The sequence below is a fragment of the Colobus angolensis genome, unplaced genomic scaffold (assembly GCF_000951035.1).
Source record: "Colobus angolensis palliatus isolate OR3802 unplaced genomic scaffold, Cang.pa_1.0 Scaffold144, whole genome shotgun sequence".
NCBI lineage: Eukaryota > Metazoa > Chordata > Mammalia > Primates > Cercopithecidae > Colobus > Colobus angolensis.
In genome coordinates this window covers 1,750,224-1,772,664 of record NW_012114533.1, presented here as the reverse complement: position 1 = coordinate 1,772,664, position 22,441 = coordinate 1,750,224, and the positions used below count along the sequence as shown (strand labels likewise).

At 36.7% G+C, this 22,441-nt stretch overlaps 1 protein-coding gene across 1 annotated transcript in view; it reads left to right on the top strand.

Annotated features, from left to right (window-relative positions):
* BTRC (beta-transducin repeat containing E3 ubiquitin protein ligase) overlaps positions 1 to 22,441 on the top strand; it is a 215,670-nt gene that overhangs the window by 124,299 nt on the left and 68,930 nt on the right. The window contains exon 3 of the mRNA XM_011935582.1: positions 4,422 to 4,511. Within this exon, the coding sequence (XP_011790972.1) occupies positions 4,422 to 4,511 (90 nt within the window). The remainder of the gene's footprint in view (positions 1 to 4,421; positions 4,512 to 22,441) is intronic.

The following is a 22,441-nucleotide window of genomic DNA, read 5'->3' as shown; positions in this document are numbered from 1 at the left end:
CCCTGCTAATTTTTGTATTTTTAGTAGAGATGGGGTTTCACCAAGTTGGCTAGGCTGGTCTTGAACTCCTGACATCAGGTGATCTGCCCGCCTCAGCCTCCCAAAGTGCTAGGTGTAAGCCGCTGAGCCTGGCCAATTTTTTTTATTTTTTGTGGAGATAGGGACTCACTACATTGCCCAGTCTGGTCCTGAACTCCTGGGCTCAAGCTATCCTGCTGCCTCAGCCTCCTAAAGTGCTGAGATCACAGGCATGAGCCACCACGCCCAGCCTGAATTTTTCATTTCAGATAATGCACTCTTCAGTTCTAGAATTTCTATTTAGTTTATTTTTGGTTTTTCATTTTCTGGTAGAATTTTTCATCTGTTTATTCATCGTGATCATATCTTTTATTGCTATGTTCAAGTTTGAACATATCTATTTTAGCTTCTTTAGAGCTATAATATGTGCTAATTTCTACAACTAGGTCTTCTCAGGGTTGGTTTTTGGTTCATTTTTCTCTTGACAATGGATCCCATTTATCTCCTTTTTCTCATGGTTAGTAATTTTTTGATTATATAACCAACATTATAAATGGTACATTGCAGAAACTCTGAATTCATTTTTTCTTCCTCTGATTAAATTACTGGCTGATCACTATGGCCTTGTAGAGGCTTGGTTTTATGTTTGTTAAGGTCAGGTGTGTTTTGGTTTTGCCCTTAGTCCTAAGACGTACTCTTGAATCTAAACTCATGGTCTCTTTGAATTTTCAATGGAAAGCCTAAGATGTTATTAAGTCCCTCTAACTTGATAAAAGTCAAACTCTAAACTCTTTCTCCCCTCATGAGCAGCAGCTGGAATATCTATATGGGCCTTTCAACCCTCCAGCTGTTGCTCTCCATTGAAATCCTTGGAATCTCCCCTTCATGTATGTAAGTTTAGGGGTTAGCCATAGATATGAGAGAAATTTATATTGATTTTTTTAGTCTTCCTCCTTCCCCTGTGGTTCTCTTTCATTTCTGGGATTTCTGTTCTCTATTGCCAGCCACTATGGCAATTTTGAACTCTATCACTTGATATCTCAAGCCAATAGACTGTGGCTTTCAGATTGAATTCTAGTCACTCTGCACCAAGTGGACTGGTGAGTGCCTTCGGGGGAAAAGCACATAAACACACATCTCACCCAGTGTGGTTCTTTTCTTTCAAGATCAGGCCACTCCTTCCCCATTTCTGCCTATTTTAAGTTGATCTCCAGTGCCTTTACATAGCTTTAAAATGTTTTTCCTGTCTGCAGGAGGGTTAATCTGATACAAACATTTCTGCCATTATTGGAAGCAGAACTCTTTGAGTCGAGTTATATTTTATTCAGCAAATACTGATTAATTCATAAATTTATCTTTAAAACAGTGAATTTTACTTTAAAAATATTTATGTTGTGTTTGTATGAATAGTAAATGTTTGTGGAATTAGACAATGCAAAAGAAATAACAAATCTAGAGCCCAGAATTTATATGCACCAATATTTAAATCTGTACACTAATTTCTAACGCTCTGTTTTTTCATATATATTTTGAAATAATTTTTACTTAGATTATAAGAATAAAACAAGTTGGTAAATTTTTTAAGGTTTACCTTGTTTAAAAGAAAAACAGCTAGGCATGGTGGCTCACACCTGTAATCTCAGCACTTTGGGAGGCCAAGGCAGACAGATCAATTAAGGTCAGGAGTTCAAGACCAGCCTGGCCAACATGGTGAAACCCTGTCTCTACTAAAAATACAAAAAATTAGCCGGGCGTGGTGGCACATGTCTGTAATCCCAGCTACTTGGTAGGCTGAGGCAGGAGAATCACTTGAACCTGAGAGGTGCAGGTTACAGTGAGCCGAGATTGTGCCACTGCACTCCAGCTTGGAAGACAGAGTAAGACTCCGTCTCAAAAACAAAACAAAACAAAACAAAAAAAAAACGAAAAACAAAAAAGTGACTTTATAGTATCGATGGAGAGTTATATATCTCTACTATTTTCCCCATTTTTTCTTAAATTTTACATATTTTCTTTCCAAAGAATAATAGTTGATCAAAATCAGATTCTTTAAAATATCTGTTCATGCTGATATAAATAAACAAATGAGGAGTGAAATCACAGCTTTTCCTTACAGAAGAATTCCAGTTAATAAATGTGGAAGGAAAGACAAAAATAATAAATTCACTATTAGAATACACAGTAAAAATTACCATAGGCATGATTCTCCAATGGATGCTAAAATTAGAAGCTGAGATTCAAGTAGAAACAGAATATTTGCATAGTCTCAAAGTATTTTGCCATATATATATATGTATTCAGTAATTCCTAAGGGAAAAATGTTTATACTGGAGAATCTTGGCAGACATGTCCTTAGCTATATAATCAAGGCTAACATCACCAGAAATATCAACATACCTTCTGATTTGATGCAGTGAGAAGGGCACATCACCTCTAAAGTATCTTTCCCCAAAATAACCTCAGTCTGATCATGAGAAAACATCAGACAAACCCAACTTGAGGCACAGTCTGTAGATTAACTGATCAGTGCTGTTTAGCAGTATCAGTCGTGAAAGACAAGGAAAGACTGAGGGATTGTTCAAAATAAGAGGAGCCCTAAGAGACATGACAAATAAATGCAATGTGGAATCCTAGATTAGATGCTGAACAGAAAAAGGGCATTAGTGGAAAAACGTGAAACCTGAGTAAGTTCTGTACTTTATATAGTACCAAGTTAATTTCTTCGTTTTGATAAATGTTCTGTGATTATGTAAGACATTAACATATGGGTAAGCTGGGTGACGAATATATAAGAAATATTTATTTTTTCTTTCTTTCTTTTTTTAAAGAGATGGTATCTTGATTTGTTGCCCAGGCTGAAGTGCAGTGGCATAATCATAGCTCCCCGCAGTCTTCAACTCCCAGGCTCAGTCAATCCTCCTGAGTAACCAGGACTATAGGCCTGTGCTGCCACGCCCAGTTAGTTTTTTTTTTTTTTTTTAATAGAAATGTGGGGCTTGTATGGAACTCCTGGTTTCAAGTAACCCTCCTACCTCTACCTCCCAAAGTGCTGGTATTATAGGCATGAGCCACTGTTCTTTTTTTTTTTTTTGAGATGGAGTCTGGCTCTGTCGCCCAGGCTGGAGTGCAGTGGCCGGATCTCATGGATCTCAGCTCACTGCAAGCTCTGCCTCCTGGGTTTTACGCCATTCTCCTGCCTCAGCCTCCGGGTAGCTGGGACTACAGGCGCCCGCCACCACGCCCGGCTAGGTTTTTGTATTTTTTTTTTAGTAGAGATGGGGTTTCACCGTGTTAGCCAGGATGGTCTTGATCTCCTGACCTTGTGATCCACCCATCTCGGCCTCCCAAAGTGCTGGGATTACAGGCTTGAGCCACCGCGCCCGGCCTTAGTGTTCTTTCAATTTTGGTTTCTTTTTTCTTTTTAAAGCCAAAAGTCAAAGCTTGTACTGATATTCTTTTAAAAATATTTCATGATTTGTTTTAAAATCTTTTTTTTTTTCTGGATAGTTTGAAATTTTTTCATTTATTGTTCTGAATAAGAAACATGTCAGCTGAACACGATGGCTCATCCCTGTAATCCCAGCACATTAGAAGCCTGAGGCAGGAGGATCACTTCAGCTCAAGAGTTCAAGACCAGCTTCGGCAACATGGCAAAACCCCGTCCCTACAAAAAAATACAAAAAATTAGCTGGGCGTGGTGGCATGCACCTATAGTCCCCCACCTACTCCAGAGGATCACTTGAGTCCCAGAGGCGTAGATTGCAGTGAGCCAAGATCTCACTGCTGTACTTCCAGCTGGTGTGACAGAGTAAGACCCTATCTCAAAAAAAAAAAAAAAAAAAGAGAAAGAAACATGTCCTCTGCGGGAGGCTGAGGCAGGAGAATCGCTTGAACCCTGGAGATGGAGGTTACAGTGAGCCAAGATCACGCCACTGCACCCCAGCCTGGGCGACAGGGCAAGACTTCATCTCCTGGGGGGAAGGGGACGTGGGGGGAAAAAACATGCCCTCTAACTTCTTTCAGATCTTGATCGTTTTGAGAGTTTAAAAGGAAACACAACAAAAATAAATCTTTTCTTAGAACAGTAACTTGTTTTAAACAGAACTAAACTCTTCAAATTTGCATTTTAAAATGCTATATAATCAGTACCCTCACCTTCCGTTAATCATTAATACAGTGAAACCACTGCTGCTTACATACTTGTTCATGGGCACATCAGTAGCTTTTGTGGGCTCTATCTTTGCCCTCCTCCTTTTCTAACTTACCTCTCAGTTCCCATAAGTCTTAATTTATAGATAAAATCTATTTGTGTTTTGACTTGAGAAATAGAGCAAAATATGAAAACAGTATATGGCAGTATTTCAATATTTTAAAAACCTGTTTCCAACAATTTCTTTTTATAGACGTACAACAGCTGTGCCAGACTCTGCTTAAACCAAGAAACAGTATGTTTAGCAAGCACTGCTATGAAGACTGAGAATTGTGTAGCCAAAGTAAGTAATATTGCTCATCAATGTATATTATACCACACCATAACAGTACCATATCTGTAGACATCTTTACCCAGTATTGCTTAAGGACTATTACAGGATTATATATTTAAGAAAAAAATATAAACAGGCATCATTTTATCTAGAACAGATTGCAAGTTAGATTCTCCACCTCTTAATTGCAACAGAATCTTTTGCTTATGAATTCTGGTCACACTTTAGACTGATTCACATTTGTTTCTTGACACTAGTTGTAGATTGTCACATATCAGTAAGATTTGTATAAGATAATGTACAATTGTTTTGATAAGTTTATGGTTTTTAAATGCAGTTATGTGTAGAGTACATCACATTGCAAGGATTGTGAAATATGCTGTAGGCAACCCAATTATTATATCACTATTGTTATTTATTGAGTGGCTAATGTTAGAAATACTGCTTTTGATGATCTTGATCCACATGGACAAGTATGTTTAGTCATGTCTATGGGCTACCTCTTTTTCATGTATATATGTCATCTCTATAGCCTGGATGTAAAATTTATCTTAAATATTAGAAATCTGATGCTTTTTATATCTATCATAACTCACATTTTCCAAATATCTGTCATTACTAAGGAACTTTGACTTAAATTCAAGTGTCAGACATTCTATTTTAGGAATAAGTACTATTAAGTATGGACTTTGTTTCTTTTACTTGAATTACCTGCAAAAATATTGCCTTTATATCTATTCATAGATTTGTTACTGTTACAACATTCCCAACTGCAACTATTTTAGTTTAACCTATTTTATTGTAGACCCAGGCCCTCAGTTCCTTACTGTTATTATTAGAGCCAGGACTGGTATCATGTAGTTGCTATCCTTTGCTACAGAAATCTAAGAACAGTTGTCTTAGTCCATGTGGGCTGCTATAACAAAAATACCGTAAGCTGGGTGGCTTATAAACAAAACTAATTTTTTTCTTATAGGGGCTGAGAAGTCCAAGATCAGAGCATTAGCAGATTCAGTGTCTGGTGAGGGCTTGCTCTCTGCTTCATAGATGGCGCCTTCTCACTGCATCCTCACATGATAGAAGAGACTAGCTAGATATATGAGGTCTCTTTTTTAAGGGCACTAATCCCATTTACAACAGGTCTGCCTTCATGAGTTTGGGAGAATACAAACATTCAGAACATAGCAAAAGCAGAGTTTTTGTTTATTTTTTCTTAAAACATTTAATAGTCTCTGGGCCTGCTCTATCAACTGGAAATATATCACACAAAATATAACCATTGAAATCATACATATAAGAAATATCAGAATTTATTTCAAATTATAGTTTAAAAAGGTAGAGTTCATCAGTTAAATGTCTCTTAAATTCAAATATGTTAATAATTTGCTACAAAATGTAATTATTATAAATTACATTTTTATTTTTTCAGTCATTTAGTCACAACTAACAAGTGCTAATTGACTCTATTTTGTTTTGTTTTATTTTATTTTTAGAGACAGGGTCTTGCTCTGTCGCCCAGGGTAATGTGCAATGGCACAATCCTAGCCCAATGCAGCCTTTACCTCCTGGGCTCAAGCCCTGATCTTCCAGCCTCAGCCTCCCGAGTAGCTGAGAACACGGTCGCATGCCACCACACCCAGCTAATTTTTGGTTTTTGGTTTTTTAGAGGTGTTTTGTTTTGTTTTGTAGAGATGAGGTGTTGCTGTATTGCCTAGGCTGGTCTCGAACTCCCAGCCTCAAGTGATCCCCCAGACCTGCCAAAGAGTTGGGATTACAAGCATGAGCCACTGCACTCAGCCCGAGTCTCCTTTATGTCCTGCTTTTGTGCATGGAAACAGGAGTACACAGTTATTTGGGCCTTTAAAAATAAAAATATTCTTTTTTTTTTTTTGGCCGTGCTGCTCTTAGTTTCATCACAAGTGGGTGACTTCTGGCTAAATAAGGTAAAATTTTAGCATGAGCACCAATCCAAGGACAGGGTGATGATTTTAATGAGTTTCATTGAGAGCTGGCCAAGTGAGCATCTGTTCCTTTTGTTTTCTCCATACTTTGTAAGCCAGGATCTCTAATCTAAATAGGTTGGTGTGTGTCTATATGATGTGGAGTTTTTTTGTTTTTGTTTTTTTTCTCCCACCCTCTGCTTTGGTGGTACATGGTTGGGAACCTTCTGGCCTCTAGCACAATGATGTAATCTCTTCCATGCTCTTGGGTCTTGAGTGAGAAAGTAAGTTTGCTCATTGCTGCTCATCAGTCTGTTTTACTTGCTCCCAGGTGGTGACCTTCTCATTGCATTGTTGCTTATTTTAACATTATTCTGACACCCATAACCTTTCATCGTCCTCTTAAATAATCTAATTTAATAATGATGTCTATCATTTCCTATTGGAACCCAGTTAAATCACTGGTTCATTTTTTTTGAGATGGAGTCTCACTGTGTTGCCCAGGCTGGAGTACAGTGGTGCCATTTCAGCTCACTACAACCTCCATCTCCTGGGTTCAAGCCATTCGCCTGCCTGAGCCTCCTGAGTGGCTAGGATTACAGAAGCGTGTTACCACACCCAGCTAATTTTTGTATTTTTTAGTAGAAACAGGGTTTCACCACGTTGGCCAGGCTGGTCTCGAGCTTTTGACCTCAGGTGATCTGCCCGCCTCGGCCTCCCAAAGTGCTGGGATTACAGGTCTGAGCCACTGCGCCCGGCCAAGTTTTTTCTTTTTTATTTACATGTGTTTTGTGTGTCTCATGATCCCTAACTGTTTCTGTTGGCCTCATTTATTGCTTGACCTTTGAATGGAATGACTTGTCATTATTTTGTTGGTCTGCAAGCTTGTCCCTATTTCCTGTTCTTCACCTTTAGTCCTTAACTGAATAGTTTCATCTGCTACATTGATATGGCTACAGTGTTTTCTCAACTTGGTACAAGTGTCTGTTGTTGATTCAGATTATACTCCATTGTGGCTTGAACCATTTCCATGTGAGAACAACTATAATATAGCGATATCAGCCGTTTTTGTTCTCTAGTTCAAAGAGTGACTTTGGCTTGGCTAGAGATACTAAGTATAGTCCAAAACCTTATTATTGAATACGGTTCATGTAAGTTTTAGAGAAGACATTAATACCATTTATTTCCCTAAAAGCACCAATGGTATTCTGTTTGGACCCCTATAATACCTTGATTGTAACTCTTTGCCAGAAATATCACAGTCTTACAATAGCTCTTTACGAAGAGTACCCATTAGTCCTCTGTAGAATACAAGAAAACAAAGCTATAAAACAAATTACAACCACCCTAAATTGGCAATAATCTTGTTAATCTTTAATTTGAAGAAACAGGCCTAAGAAAAAATTTAAAACTAAAAATGAAAGAGGGTCTATTTTATCACTATAACTTAATCCAAGTAACATTTGGAAGCATTGAGATACCTTTTTATTTTTTTTCAGAATTCTTTCTCCTGGTTATGGCCCTGTGTTTCATGAGATTTGTGTTTGGAGCATGATGAACTCTGTGTTTGTTGTAGCTTTAAATGGACAGTCATTATTAACTGTCAACTTAGTCTTTAAAATCCATAATCACATTGTGCTTATTAATTGTCAACCTTCATAATTTTTTTTAATTGGTAAAGAAAACTAACTGGAAGGCTGAAAGGCATTACTTTTTTATGTTATCTTGCTATTGGCTTTATTAAACCATTACTGCAAATTTTGGTCTTAGGTTTTTTTCCTAATTTACCCTTACCCATACCCACAAACAGATACACAAACACATGCAGTTAAAATTGAATTGTTTGAATACATCTATCCAGATTCCTGGCCCAGATAAGAGAAGTTTTTCCTCTTTATGTTTGGAAAATAAACCCCTTCAGTAGTCCTTTGTGGATGTTCTGTATTTTAGTTGTTGTCACTGTTTTTTTATTTGCGACTAATAATCTGTTTGAAACTGACTGAGACAGAAAAATGTGATGTTCCTTTCCACTCACTCCAGATTTTGATAGAAGACTTGTTTTATTTATTTCCAAAATTATATCCGCAGGAAACAAGCTGTTTAAATTCAGATTATGCTGAAGCAAAATGGTCCTGGTATGAGAAGCAACGTGCTGTTTTACGAGCACAGAGTCCCTTTTCTCATAACTGATTGATAGTAAATATTTTCCTGAAGAATTATTGCCAACCATGAACAGTGCAACTGTTTCACTTTTTTTCCGTGCTACTTGCTGTACCAGCCATTGTCGGTAATTAAGATCTACAATTCACAATGCAGACGTTTGCACTTCCTCTGGGTCTGTGCTATTTATAAGGCATTTCAGCTGTTCAGAGTTTCTTTTGAGTTTTAAACTACATGTTAACAGGCTTCTTTAATATACCGTTCCACAAGTAGCATGTCAGATGGTCCGTTCTTCACACAGGCGCCTCTGTCAGGTCGAAACATTAGCTTTACGGAAAGCATACTAAAATATAACCATGTCATTGAGGCCGATGTGGTTGGAAAAACTCTGGAGTATAACATGTTACACACTGGGCTTATTGCTCTATCAAAAAGATAGGAATGAACTTCAGATGTAATATTCTTTTTAAAAATCTTAATATTCATATGAGCTTAATGTGTTAATTGGGTTACAGAGAAATACACAGTTAAATGACTTTTCCAAGTTCACTTTGCATTAATAAGAGAAGCCAGGACACCCCTTATAGACAAGAGTTTGTGTGTTTGTCAGATTAAGGATGTAAGAATACATTTTCTTCTAGATGTGCCTGCCATTTAAGAAGAATACAGACATGGGGCACCAAAACGGATCAGCAGATTGACTGCACATTTGTTGTGTAATCAGCTTCAGAAACCCTAAGTAGCATATGCCATTGGTTGAGGAAAGTGTAAACAGGAATCTTGGTCTAAAGTTGGTAAAATTTAAACCATTTTCAACCAAAAAGAGATTTAAAAAAAGTCCAGACCCCAGCCCAGAGTCTTTATGAATTATGCCCTAAAATGAGAGTAATCGCTTATGCAGTCTTCTTGCCACCGGCACTCATTGTTGAACATACAAGAAAAAGAAACAAGAAACTGAAAGCTGTCAACAAAATGTGTTTAAAACTTTGCCCCGAGTGGGCATCAGACTGGCTGTTTTTAAGCCTGAAGTCCAGCCACATTGATTATGCACGTTGGCCACCAGCATCTTCCAGCAGAGCAGATCTGCTGAGAAAGGCAGGACCCAGGTTTTAGTGCTGATTCTGGATGGCCCTTGAATAGACAGAATATAGACAGCTTATAACAAAGCCATTCCAAGGCAGTTTTATTTTAGAAATCTAAAACTTTCTGTAGTTCTTTTGAACTAACATGTTTCTGTAAATTTCTTCAGTGAACTCTTTATGAACCTTTTTTCTTTTTTTTTTTTTTTTAAATAGCAGCGCTTCAGCTGTTGGGAACCACTGATATATCTAACTGAGGCACTTCAAGATGCTAGAACATATTCACATTTCTATCTAGCCAGGGAGCTAATAAGCTCGAGCTTGTCTTTGTGGATTGATCTAGATTAGCATGAGATGAGCCTAGTCAGTATCTTCCTCAGTGAAAAGGGAGAGGTTGGGGAAAAGATGGTTGAAAGAAGAAAGTTCTTCGTCAAGAATTGACTGCAGTATTGCCTGCTGATGCATGTCGGATCACCCGCACAGAGAGATCACATGGCTTCTCCAAAAGTCAAACGATCAATTCGCCTCGTTTTGGCTCTGTACTTAATGCACAAACAGTGCGATCTGCGGGGCTGTAATTGCATTGTTAGGGCCAAGGAACAAGCCTGTGCCTTTTCAGCAGACAGCTGGCAGGGAGAGAGGCATGTTGTTAGGAAAGAGAGAGGCAAGGCAAATAAAATTACTGCTAACGCTCAGAGATCGGCAGGAGTCCTACTTGCCTAATCTTACCGGTGGGAGCAAGCGGCTGTTGTAATCCAATTATAGCAGCATAAGCAATTTGTTAGACACTCCGCATAATGTAACAATTTCCCAATAAACTCTGACTTGTAATAACGTCGGCAAGAGTCCGCATAAATCTGCCCGAATGGTGGGGGCTGGAGCATTCGGCTGGGGGCTTGTAATTGGCGCCATCAGCACGTTTTGCGGAGTGCAGTATGGTGCAGTCTTTTAGTGCAGGAATTTTAAGGAGAAAAGCGTGGCACACGTTTCTCAGGGAAAAAAAAAGGGGGGGGCCATTAAAAGGGGAACAGCAAGAAGGGCATACTCTTGCCTTCACATTACCTAGGAATCTTAGTGTAGAAAAAAAGCAGGAGGAAGCCATGTTTCCTCCTAATACTAAAGAGGGGAGGTGGGGGAAAGAGTGTGTGAATTAAATTCCTTTATTTAAAAGGCATCGGTTTCTGTTATTTATACCTTCATCTCCAGCCCCCTAAAATGCTGTTCAGGCAGCATTTAGCTAACATTTTTATAAAATGTTCATACTCAAGGCAAGCCTAGAAATGCCAAGTTTAAATCTGTTTTCTTCTGGAGTTAGCATTTTCTTTACAACATGAAAATATATATTCTTTATGACCAGGACAAATCTTTTAAAGATATTATCTCACTGAATATCAGACCTTTCTGTGGAGTTCTGACTTCTGCTTTAAGAAACTGTCACTTACTGAAGGGTTTAAATCTCAGCTTGTTTGCTTAGCTGCACTGTTTTCTCATTCTGAAATATATTGTGACTGTCTATGATACTAGGATTAATAATCTTATTGAAATGTTACATTTTATAAGAACATAGTATCATTTAAATTTATACTTGTGTGATCATTATAGAAATAATTTTTATTTCCTAAGTAATAAAATTTCTGTTTTGGAAAAAATATTTGTTATATGGGGCAAAATAAAGTCACCCTTATTAATAGATTAGCATTTGTAGTCACAGAATAGAGTTTCTTATTATATAAGGTATAGGAGGTGAAGCATGTTTATGGATTTGAGTTAATAGATTTTCATGCTACTGAATGTTTATTAAATGTTACCTACTTTCTTATGCCAACCCATTTCTTCATTGCTGTATAATTTGTGTCAAAACCAACTATATGAAGAACAGGATTTTTCAAAATGTCCTGTTGTTGTGGGTATTACCACAATAAATACTTACTTGCAGTATAAACATTTCCTTCTGCTGAAGCAAATGCAGCCTTCTTTGACTGGAGCTATATCAATAAACTGCAGTGCCTCTAATAAAGTCACTCAGTGTCTAGGTTTAACTAATGGCTGATTTTCATGGCTTTGACAGTGAGCTGTGTGCGTTATTTTCTCCTGATATTGTAAAAATAATGAGAGCAAATTAGAACAATCAGTTTACACAGATAGCTCCTGATTGGAGGCGATGGGCAATATGGCAGCAGGTAATCCATCTTCGGACTCCTGTCACATTAACTTCAATAGTGTGAAAAGATCAGGTGGAGTAAGCAGGGATCCTGCCCAATCGGAACACTGAAATTAATGAGAAGAACATTGTTCTGTGATCAACCTTTTAATTAGCAAGAGTGGAAACAGAGGGAATGATGAAGGCAGCACCGCAGCTGCACAATGTCAGGCACAGTTTCTGAAAAGGAAAGAAAAAAAAAATCTGTGTTTTATGTTACTTTTTTCTTGCTGTGTACAGGCATTATCTTTCCATTCTAGAGCTGGTTGCAGGCTTAAGAAATACTGCCTGCTTTCCAAAGTAATGCCAGAAATTTGGCTGATATATTAATAGTCTATAGATTGTAATTCTATCAGGGGTCATTTATGATTTTGATTACCAGCATACTTTCTTTGGCATTATACTCTGGGTTTTAAGTTTGATTTTTCTAAAAATTAGGTAACCAGAGGAATTATATTTTTTAAAGTTCTGCCTTGTTAGCCTCCTCTCTCCTCATCACTCCAATTTAAAGTTTTCCTTGCGCCGGGCGCGGTGGCTCAAGCCTGTAATCCCAGCACTTTGGGAGGCTGAGATGGGCGGATCACAAGGTCAGGAGATCAAGACCATCCTGGCTAACCCGGTGAAACCTGGTCTCTACTAAAAAAATACAAAAAACTAGCTGGGCGAGGTGGCGGGCGCCTGTAGTCCCAGCTATTCGGGAGGCTGAGGCAGGAGAATGGCGTGAACCCAGGAGGCAGACCTTGCAGTAAGCTGAGACTCCACTGCACTCCAGCCTAGGCGACAGAGCGAGACTCTGTCTCAAAAAAAAAAAAATAAAATAAATAAAAAATAAAGTTTTCCTTGCAAGTAACATGAGAGTTTTCTGGTTTGGAGCATTTCTGTCACTTTGGGTTATTTAAAAGAGGAGCAAAATCCAGGCAGCTAGCTATGGTATATTTAAATTATATTCCTTTCCTGATTCTGTTTATTAAAAATTTGCTGTTTTGTTTTTCTATTACCTATGCTATTGACTTCTCAGTGTTGGGCTGTGTTATTTCAATTTATGTAACTGAGAACTGAAAATCAAGTAAGGTAAGTTTATAGGAGGAAGAGGGAGAAAATCTAGGCATTAACTGAGACTAAAGGCTGATTCATCCATTCAAAGCTCAAATATACTAATATTGTAACCTTGTTAATCAAATGGTATAAGGTTATAGAAGACATAAATGAGCAAAATTTTCTGAACCAAATCAGCTTCTGTTTCCTAGACCTTTTTGGAAGGCTTTAACTTTGGGAAAGTATATGAGGCTATCATGATTTGCAGTGTGTTAGTCTTTATATTTTAGACTTAGTGGCTTACTATAAAAACAAGTAATATGTTACAGGCTATGTAAATGAATTCAAATATCTTCCAAAGATACACAAAATACTTTTTTCTTCATATTAATAATTAACTTAGGCATTTATTTGAAGTACTAATATGTAAAAGCTGGTTACCAAGTACCCACCTGAGTACAGAATTGGTAGGAAAGAGCCTAAAGTTAGTGTGAAATATTTAGGTTAGGTATAAGGTGATCTTTTCTCATAGGACTTTTTTTCACAATATTTATAACTAATGTAGATTATATGTATCATAATATGTATAACTCTCTAGGCTTTTGGTGCTAAGATACTGCATTTACAGAAACTTAAGTCTCTAATATTATTCCTCTATGTGAAACTCACTGAACAAAAGTACCTCATTTCCCCCTAGTGCCATTGCCCTACCCTCTTCCCTGAAAAAACTTAGGATTCTGTTAGAACAGAAATCTGATTTTTTGTCATGTTTTGTTTTGACTAGATAGTGAGATTTTCCTGAAAACATTCATTTAGACTTGTATGTACCAACATTTTAGAATCAATGATGTAATACCAAATAGTATTTAGGACTCCCCCAGACAACTCTTTTTTTTTTTCTTTCCCAGAATCAAGAAATAAAAGCAACCCAGATAACTCTTTAATAGACTGATGCTACTGTGTATATTAATATTTAAAGTCCCCTTGTTATTATTTTGCAGATCCTTTTCTGCATTCCTTAATCTGAAAGAGAGATTTTTATTCTTAATACTTGTATGGATTTTTGTGGCTTTTTATGGATTTTTGTAGTTTGACAGTTTCAAAAGCCTGGGTTCATAAGCTCTCCATGAATAAATATGTTCTTAGTCATATGGTGTAAAAAGATCACTTACAAAGCTTGTGAAACCTGAGCTTTCCTTTTGAACCTTTTACTACCCATGAGCTCAGGAACCATACATGTAAAATTTTATTCTTGTGTCGTGACTTCAGCTTATGAGGGAAATGAGCTATGAATTTAAATGACTCTTCTACTCTATACCAAGTATGTTTCTATGAAAATAAAATTGTATTTTTTCCTTTTTCCTAAAAGGAAAGTTCCATCTGACCAGTGTTTCTGCCGGTATTTGTTCCCATTGTTAAAAGATTTGTTTCTTAAGATTAACATTAAAATAGACATCCTGTTTTTGAAGGCATCTCTTTTTGTTTATACTGTAATCCCAAAAATGTCCAACTGGCTGGATGGCCAAGAAACTCCCTTTTAATTTCCTAATAGATCTAAAGTTAACAAGTCACCTTAAAGTCTACTAATTCCAATAAGTTCACCTTGTAGAAATTTTCATTAGTCTAGTCCTTTGGCACTTACCCAGTACAGCCTTAATTAAAGTTCTTATGCATGTGCCCAGTTGTATCTATTATAAATGTTATTATAATTCTAAGTTTTCACTCCCACCCCATTTTTTGTTTCGGGGTGTGTTTCCATATAAAGATTGAAAAAGTCCATTTTCTTTCTCATGTATCTTCAAGATGGAAGACCTTTTCTTTCCCTCCCTCCCTCCCTCCCTTCCTCCCTCCCTTCCTCCCTTCTTTCCTTCCTTCCTTCCTTTTCAGTTTTATACTACTCAGAAGTTTGAGGAGGGGAGAGAATACATTAAAATGTATTGAGTCCCAATGTTCAGGCACTATATAGTGCTAGCTATGTGTTACTTATTTGGATTCTCATGTGAACCTGGTGAGATGGACAGGACCCCACTTTACAAACGAGGAACAAGAAGCTTAGATATGTTAAACCTTTTCCAAATTTTCACTTCTTTAAATTATAGAGTCAAGTTTTGAACTAAGATCTGACTTCAGAGTTAAGCTCACTAGATTGCCTTTCAAGTAATATTTGGAAGCCTGTGCACCTCTCCTACCAGTATACTTCCCCCGTCACATTGTGTAGCACCTATAGCTTTTCTCCATTTGATTTCTATAGCACTTTGACATCTAGCAAATGTTATTTTCTTGTCTTTCTCCTCTTCCCACCTCTTGCTGCTTGTATGTCTTGTTCAGGCTGAACTGAGAGAAGTAGTGTATTCAGAAAACTTAGAACTATCTCTTTTCGGCTGGGTGTGGTGCCTCACACCTGTAATCCCAGCACTTTGGGAGGCCTAGGTGGGTGGATCACTTGAGGTCAAGAGTTCAAGACCAGCCTGGCCAATGTGGTGAAACCCTGTCTCTACTAAAAATACAAAAATTAGCTGGGCGTGGTGGCTGCACCTGTGGTCCCAGCTACTCAGGAGGCTGAGGTGAGGAGAATCACATGAACCTGAGAGGCAGAGGTTGCAGTGGGCCAAGATCGCACCACTGCACTCCAGCCTGGGTGAACGAGTGAGACTGTGTCTCAAAAAAAAAAAAAAAAAAAAAAGAGAACTGTCTCTTTTCTGGGTTACCTAGTCAGTAATTCCATGTAGCTTAAATAGTCACCTGCCTTATTAACATAGTATGCACATCTTTCAAGGATCTAAGATGACTTCATGGCTCCATATTACGTTGTTCTGTATGTAAAATGACTGAGATAATATTAGACAACTGGTTCAGGGTGGTGACTTACTTTAGTAATTGTTTTAGAATACAGATCTTATCCTGTTGTCTATGTCACAATTTGTAGTGTAAGCATGCACTGGCAGTCCTTTCATACCAACACATTGTTTTTCCCACTTAAACTTGGTTATTAATTTTGTCAATTAAAAAAATGTCCCTTGGCCTGGGGTGGCTCACACTTGTAATCCCAGTACTTTGGGAGGCTGAGGTGGGAGGAACACCTGAGGTCAGGAGTTCAAGACCAGCCTGGCCAATGTGCTGAAATCCTGTTTCTACTAAAACTACAAAAAAATTAGCTGGGGTGTGGTGGCAGGCGCCTGTAAGCCCAGCTACTAGGGAGGCTGAGGCAGGAGGAGAATTGCTTGAACCCACGAGGCGGACGTTGCAGTGAACCAAGATCATGCCACTGCACTCCAGCCTGGGTGACAGAGTAAGACTCTATCTCAAAAAAAAAAAAAAAAAAAAAAGTCTCTTAAGACTTCAGGTCTGTCTGATTACACTTTAGTAAATATTTTTATATTTTGATTCATGCTTCTAGATGGTTCAGTGATTGTGAAGACTTGATGAGGTTATGAGAATTTAGTTGGACCTTGAAATCCTGTGTCTCAGAGAAAAGGCTTGGGACAGAGATGAGTGATTAGAAGAAATAGGTGTTTTTAAAGCAAATGAAAACAAAGCAAAAAACATGAATATTACTGTTTTGTGTGTATGTGTAGTTGGTTTTGTTTTTTTGTTTTTTTTTTTTTAACTCCCTGGGTATTCTCTAATGGAAAGGTTAGAAATGTTTGATAGTTAAGGATGGCATAAATTTTCCACACAGACTCATAAAAGTATGTAAGAAGCACTTGCTCAACATGGAGCACTAAGACCGTGACAAACAGGAACAGTAAAATATACACAAATTTATGTTTTATACCTCAAACATCACTTCTCTAATTTAATCCACATTTTCTAGGAATATCTAAGAGCATAAGATTTAATTATACAGTTTTGGGTTTTTTTTTTTTTTTTAATGTGGGAGCAAGCCAAAAGGGAAATATAGAGAGAAAACCATGCTTAAAAAGAAATGGTTCCTACAGTGTTAACTATGGAGTCTGTAGCGTGACTCTGTAATGGAATATCATGGCGGGGGGTATAATACTGTAAATAAGATGAATATGCCACTTGTGGATTAATGGGTAACCTAAAGAGTGCTTTTATTTACATCTATGTGTGACGTTCATTTTCAGTTTGTATATTTTTCTCTTATTTTTGTGATTGTAGTATTTACAAACCTGGCATTTTAATTATGGAACTTTCTACTGATTTTTTAAAAAATCTGTTTCCATGAATCTTGCTCCATATTTATTTTTGTAGTATTAATATAGTGTCATTTTAGACTTTAAAATTGATAGATTGAAGGCGTTTTCTTTAACCTTTTCTTTAGATAATAAGGAGATGAGGTAGTTTCTGAAATGTATTAAGCTCATAAAATAGAGCTGTTTTTAATTTTTTTCTTATGAAAGATGGAGTATAGATACCACGAGTGTCCAGATTATAGCAGATTCCATTTGCAGTGATAGTTTTTTGGGTATGGTATGCTTTTCAAAGGTTTAGGTACTAAGTAATATAAACTTGAATACATCTAGCCTGGGACACCAGAGGAGCCACTGTCTCAACATTATAACATTATAACATGCAATAAAGGTAAATACTAAGTAAGATTTTATAAAACTGATTTTTTTAGTCAGCAGTTTTGGTTGCTGTTGATTGCAAATTACTAGTATTATTTAGTGCTCTTGAAACTTCTAAAGTTGGAGGTTTCAATTGTTAGTTACTTCCTGCTTTCCTTCAATAGAAAATGTGTAGTAAAGGTTATTTATAAAAGACTAGTTGTATCCAAAGCTAAATGGTCTTATTATAGAGTTTATATAGGGTTTATTTTCATTTGCACAGGTAGATTCTCAAAATGTATTTGAATGTGAATGACTTCAAACAAAAAAAAGTGAAAAAATTTTTAAAAAGTACTAAAATCCAAAGATTTTGTCATCAAATTTGACAGCCTTTTTGTACCATTACAGATATTTATTGAATATTTATGATGTACTAGGCATATACATTTTCTCTGAAATAATCACAATAGTCTCATTGTGTTGAACCCTATTTTACACACAAATGAAGTAGAATTCAGATTAAGTAATTTGCCCAAGGTCATACTGTATGTTGCAGAGCTAGAATTTGAACCCAGACCATCTGGCCCCATGGCCCTGTGCTTTCAAACCACGGTGTTTGTGAATTTTAGTACATAGAAATTAGGGTAGATGTAGCAAATGGGGGGATTATTTAAAACATTCCCTGCGGTGTCTATTGAATGTTAACAATTTACTAACCACTAGCCAGGATTTGGAAATCACAGAAGTATGCAAATTGGTTATATAAAATTATGATAGAGTAATACATTTTAGGTTTATTATTATTCTCTTGCACTTACAGTATTTTCCTTTTTAGCATTCCATATGAGATGATAAAAATTAAAAATGCCTCAATTAGCAGCCACAAAAAAGTAAAACTGTTAATTGAACCTTGTAATCTCTTACTGTCTGTTAGGCTTTTCTTTTCAAGCTTTGATTGTGTGTAATAAAACTGTGGCTTAATTAATGCCAGGGTTCTGAAGCCTTTGGATGCCACAAAACAGGGTGAAGTGGAGAAACCAAGAGGCAGCATCAAATAGCTTTTCTGTCGTGTTAATTTAGCCCTGTTGTTCTTGTTCTAGTTCATGATGTCCAGCTCCCACCAGATACTCACTTGGTGAATTGAAAGAGGAGCGGTAGTGAATACTGTCTTAGGAAAAACACAACTCTTGATTGAGGCTATCAGCAGGTTAATGAATAACTGTTTTCAGACAACATTTCACCCCTAGTTTGAGCTGTTCTTAGAATGAATGTGGCCAGGTTAATGTGACCAGCAGACATAATGCAAAACCAAACTAAGGTGGTAAATTGGAATCTTGGCTTTGTTGCACATTTAGGAAAGATCCAGGACTCGTGTCAGAGGTATACTGTCTTTGGCAGAAGAGTGCTTGTCCATCACTAGAGTACAAGAGAGGAAGTCATACTGATTTATATTAATCTTCATTTCACATCCAAAAAAACAAAATGGCAACTATTTCTCCAGGAAATTGCTAAAGTTGACTTTAATTATAGACATACTTTTTGAGGGATCCATATGCTTTAAAATAAAGAAGTTGATAGGAAATGTTTGCTATATTATAACTCAGAAAGTATTTTCTTAATTTTGAGAATGCAAAATATTGAATAAGACATAATTGTCTTCCCTAAAATGAATTTACTTTTAAGGTGACTCTGCATTTTCTTCTTTTTCTTTCTCTGATTTTTCCCTCCTTGATTCAAGGAACTTATTAATTAGCTGGTTTTATACGTGTATCAATTTTAACAAGTGTATAGAAAAGCCGTGTTTCTTTCAGGATGAGAAAGATTTGAAATCCAACCATGAAAAATGAAGCCCCTTGTATTTCTGGCTGCATTCCCAGAATAGTCATGTGTATTATAATTATTGAACTTTTAACACCTGCTCAAATTCTGTCTGGATTGCATAGGATTACAACATCATATCTAAATTGTACTTTCTGATAGTATTCAAATGTGAAATAGACATTGTTGTGTTGAGGCATTGATATCATCATAATTTCCAATGGTTTAAACTCCAGTGGTAAAGGGAGTTTACAAGCATAGGTAAAGAATACAGGTTTTACGTTGAAAAAGGTCTCTGTAGTCCTGGGGGTTATTTAATGCTAATAAATACTTGTTTTAGAATGGATGAAACTAGGTTAAGTGTTTACAGCCAAACCTTTCTATTTTCCTCCACCAAAGAGGAGGGTTCTCCTAATACTGACCTACTTTGCTCTTAGACAATACTATAGGTACAGTGGTTATGCAGCCATGAAGAGAAAAATAAATGAGACCAGAAAGATTTTTTAGTAGAAAGTGTTTGGTAGCATGTTGCTTTGTTGGTGGAACATAATGTTGCCACAAACCATGAATAAATATTCTGAATTATCTAATATTATAGCAGTTATAACCATTTTTAAGCCTCTTTTCTAAGTAGATATTTCTCTCCTGGCTTTCTGTGCTGTGAACTTTACAAAACTGGCATAGGCAGTCTATTAATTATTCATATCATAGCAACAATTAAAGCAAATTAAAAATAAAAATCACCATATTGCATTTAACTGTGGGCAGCACCAACTGTGTGAGCTCTGTAAGGGTCTGTGGTGTATCCTTAGTTAAAAGTGCTAGAGGGAGCTCTAACCTTGTTCAGAGTGGTGGCATATGGGAACAATTGTCTGTAGGTGGCCATAGGTTTGCAAGTGAAGATATAGTCTCAGGCTCTTCTGTGGCAAAAATTTAAATCTTTTTTATTAGAAGTCACTGTTTCCTTTATATCAGAAAGTAAGGGCTAGGACAGTCTATCTATAGCCAAACAGAACTGTGTTCATCCTTATTGCCCTTTCTATGAATATAATCATGGCGAATTTTCATGAAATGAACATACCTTTGTGATTACCATCATATTTTATTTTTATTTTTAAAAAATTCCAAATTAAGTTCACATCCACCCAGATTTTAAAAGGAAAAGAGAAATAAAAAGACCATTACTGGAGCCCATTGCTACCCTCTTTAAGTCACTACCCTTCCGAGGGTAACCATTATCCTCACTTCTAACACTATACATTAATTCTGCCTGGTTTTGAGCCTCATATAAATGAAACCATATAGTATTTTTTTACTGTCTGAATTATTTCACTGTTTTTGAGAGTCATTTATATGGTGTATATATAGTTATAATTTGTTATTGATATGTAATATTTCATTATACATATATGCCATACTTTATCCATTTTACTATATGTGAACATTGGGTTTATTTCAGATTTTCATAACTACAAAAATTATTTTACATATATTTTCATGAATATATATACAGTGAGTGTATTTGAATGGATGTATTGACCAGCAGAGGAATTGGAATTTCCAAACTAGCACCAATTTTATACAGCAGTAAATAAAAGTTCCATCATTCCTTTTTCTCACCAACCAACACTTGGTGTTGTCTACCTTTTTCATTGTAGCATTCTGGTGATATGTACTAGTAGTATCTATGACATTTTGGATTTTTTTTTAATTTTTAATTTTACAGGCATGGTTTCACTCTGTCACCCAGGCTGGAGTGCAGTGACGCAATCATAGCTCACTGTAACTTCGAACTCCTGGCCTCAGGCAGTCCTCTTGCCTCAGCTTCCCAAAGTGCTAGAATTACTGACTTTTTTAAAAATTGCAATTTAAAAAATAATAATAATATAAAATTTACCATCTTACTATTTTTAAGTATACAGTTTATTAGCTTTAAGTATATTCACATTGTTGCACATTGTTTTTAATTCAAATTTCTCTGAACACTATTAAAATTGAGCATATTTTTATATGTTGATTGGCCATTTGGATGTGAAGTTGTTGTTCAACTCTTTTGACCATTTTTTATTGGATTTTATGTATTTTTCTTAAAGATTTATAAGAGTTCTTTACAAATTCTGGATACAAGTTATTTGTGTGATGTATGTATTGCATATATTTCTCCTAAACTGTGACTTGCCTTTTCACTTTTTAAATGATGTCTGTGATGAACAGAGGTTCTTAATTTTAAGAGTCCAATTTATGGATCTTCACCTTATACAGTTAGTGTTTTTATATTCTGCTTAAGAAATCTGTGCCTATCCCAATGTCTTGTAGATATTGTTTTCTCTAGTTTTTATGGTTTTACATTTCATGTTTAGATCTGTAATTCGTTTGATTTTTGTGTATCATGTGTGGTAGAGGTGAGAATTCTTTGTTTTCCCATGTGATACCCAGTTGGCCTAGCACCATTTATTGAAATGTGTAGTTCCCATTATACTGGATCGTTTTCTTTGACCATATGCCTATAGGTCTTTATCAAAGTCTTGAACTCTGATAGTAAGTGCCCTAGCTTTGTTGTTACTCTTCAAGATTATCTTGGTTATTCTTGGTCATTTTCGTTTCCATATAAATTTTATAATCACCTTGTCAATATTTACCAGCTGTGTGATCCACACCTTGTGTACTATAGCACTTGAATATGGAAGAGTCTTCATATATTTGTTTAAATGTTAATATATTAAAGCTGGGCATGGTGGTTCATGCCTGTAATCCTGGCATTTTGGGATGCCCAGGTGGGAGGATTGAGCCTCAAAGTTTGAGACCAGCCTGGTAAACAAAGTGAGACCCCTGTCTCTACAAAAAAGAAAGAAAGAAAAAAAAAATACCAGGCATGGTGGTGTGCTCCTGTAGTTCCAGCTATTCAGGAGGCTGAGATGAGAAGATCACTTGAGTTTGGGAGGTTGAGGCTGCAGTGAACCGTGATCATGCTACTACACTCCAGGCTGGGTGACAGAGTGAGACCTTGTCTATAAATCAGTCAACCCATAATAAATAAATGAAGTTGGCCGGGTGTGGTGACTCATGCCTACAATCCCAGCACTTTGGGAGGCCAAGGCAGGCAAGTCACAAGGTCAAGAGATCGAGACCATCTTGGCCAACATGGTGAAACCACGTCTCTACTAAAAATACAAAAATTAGCTGGGCATGGTGGCAC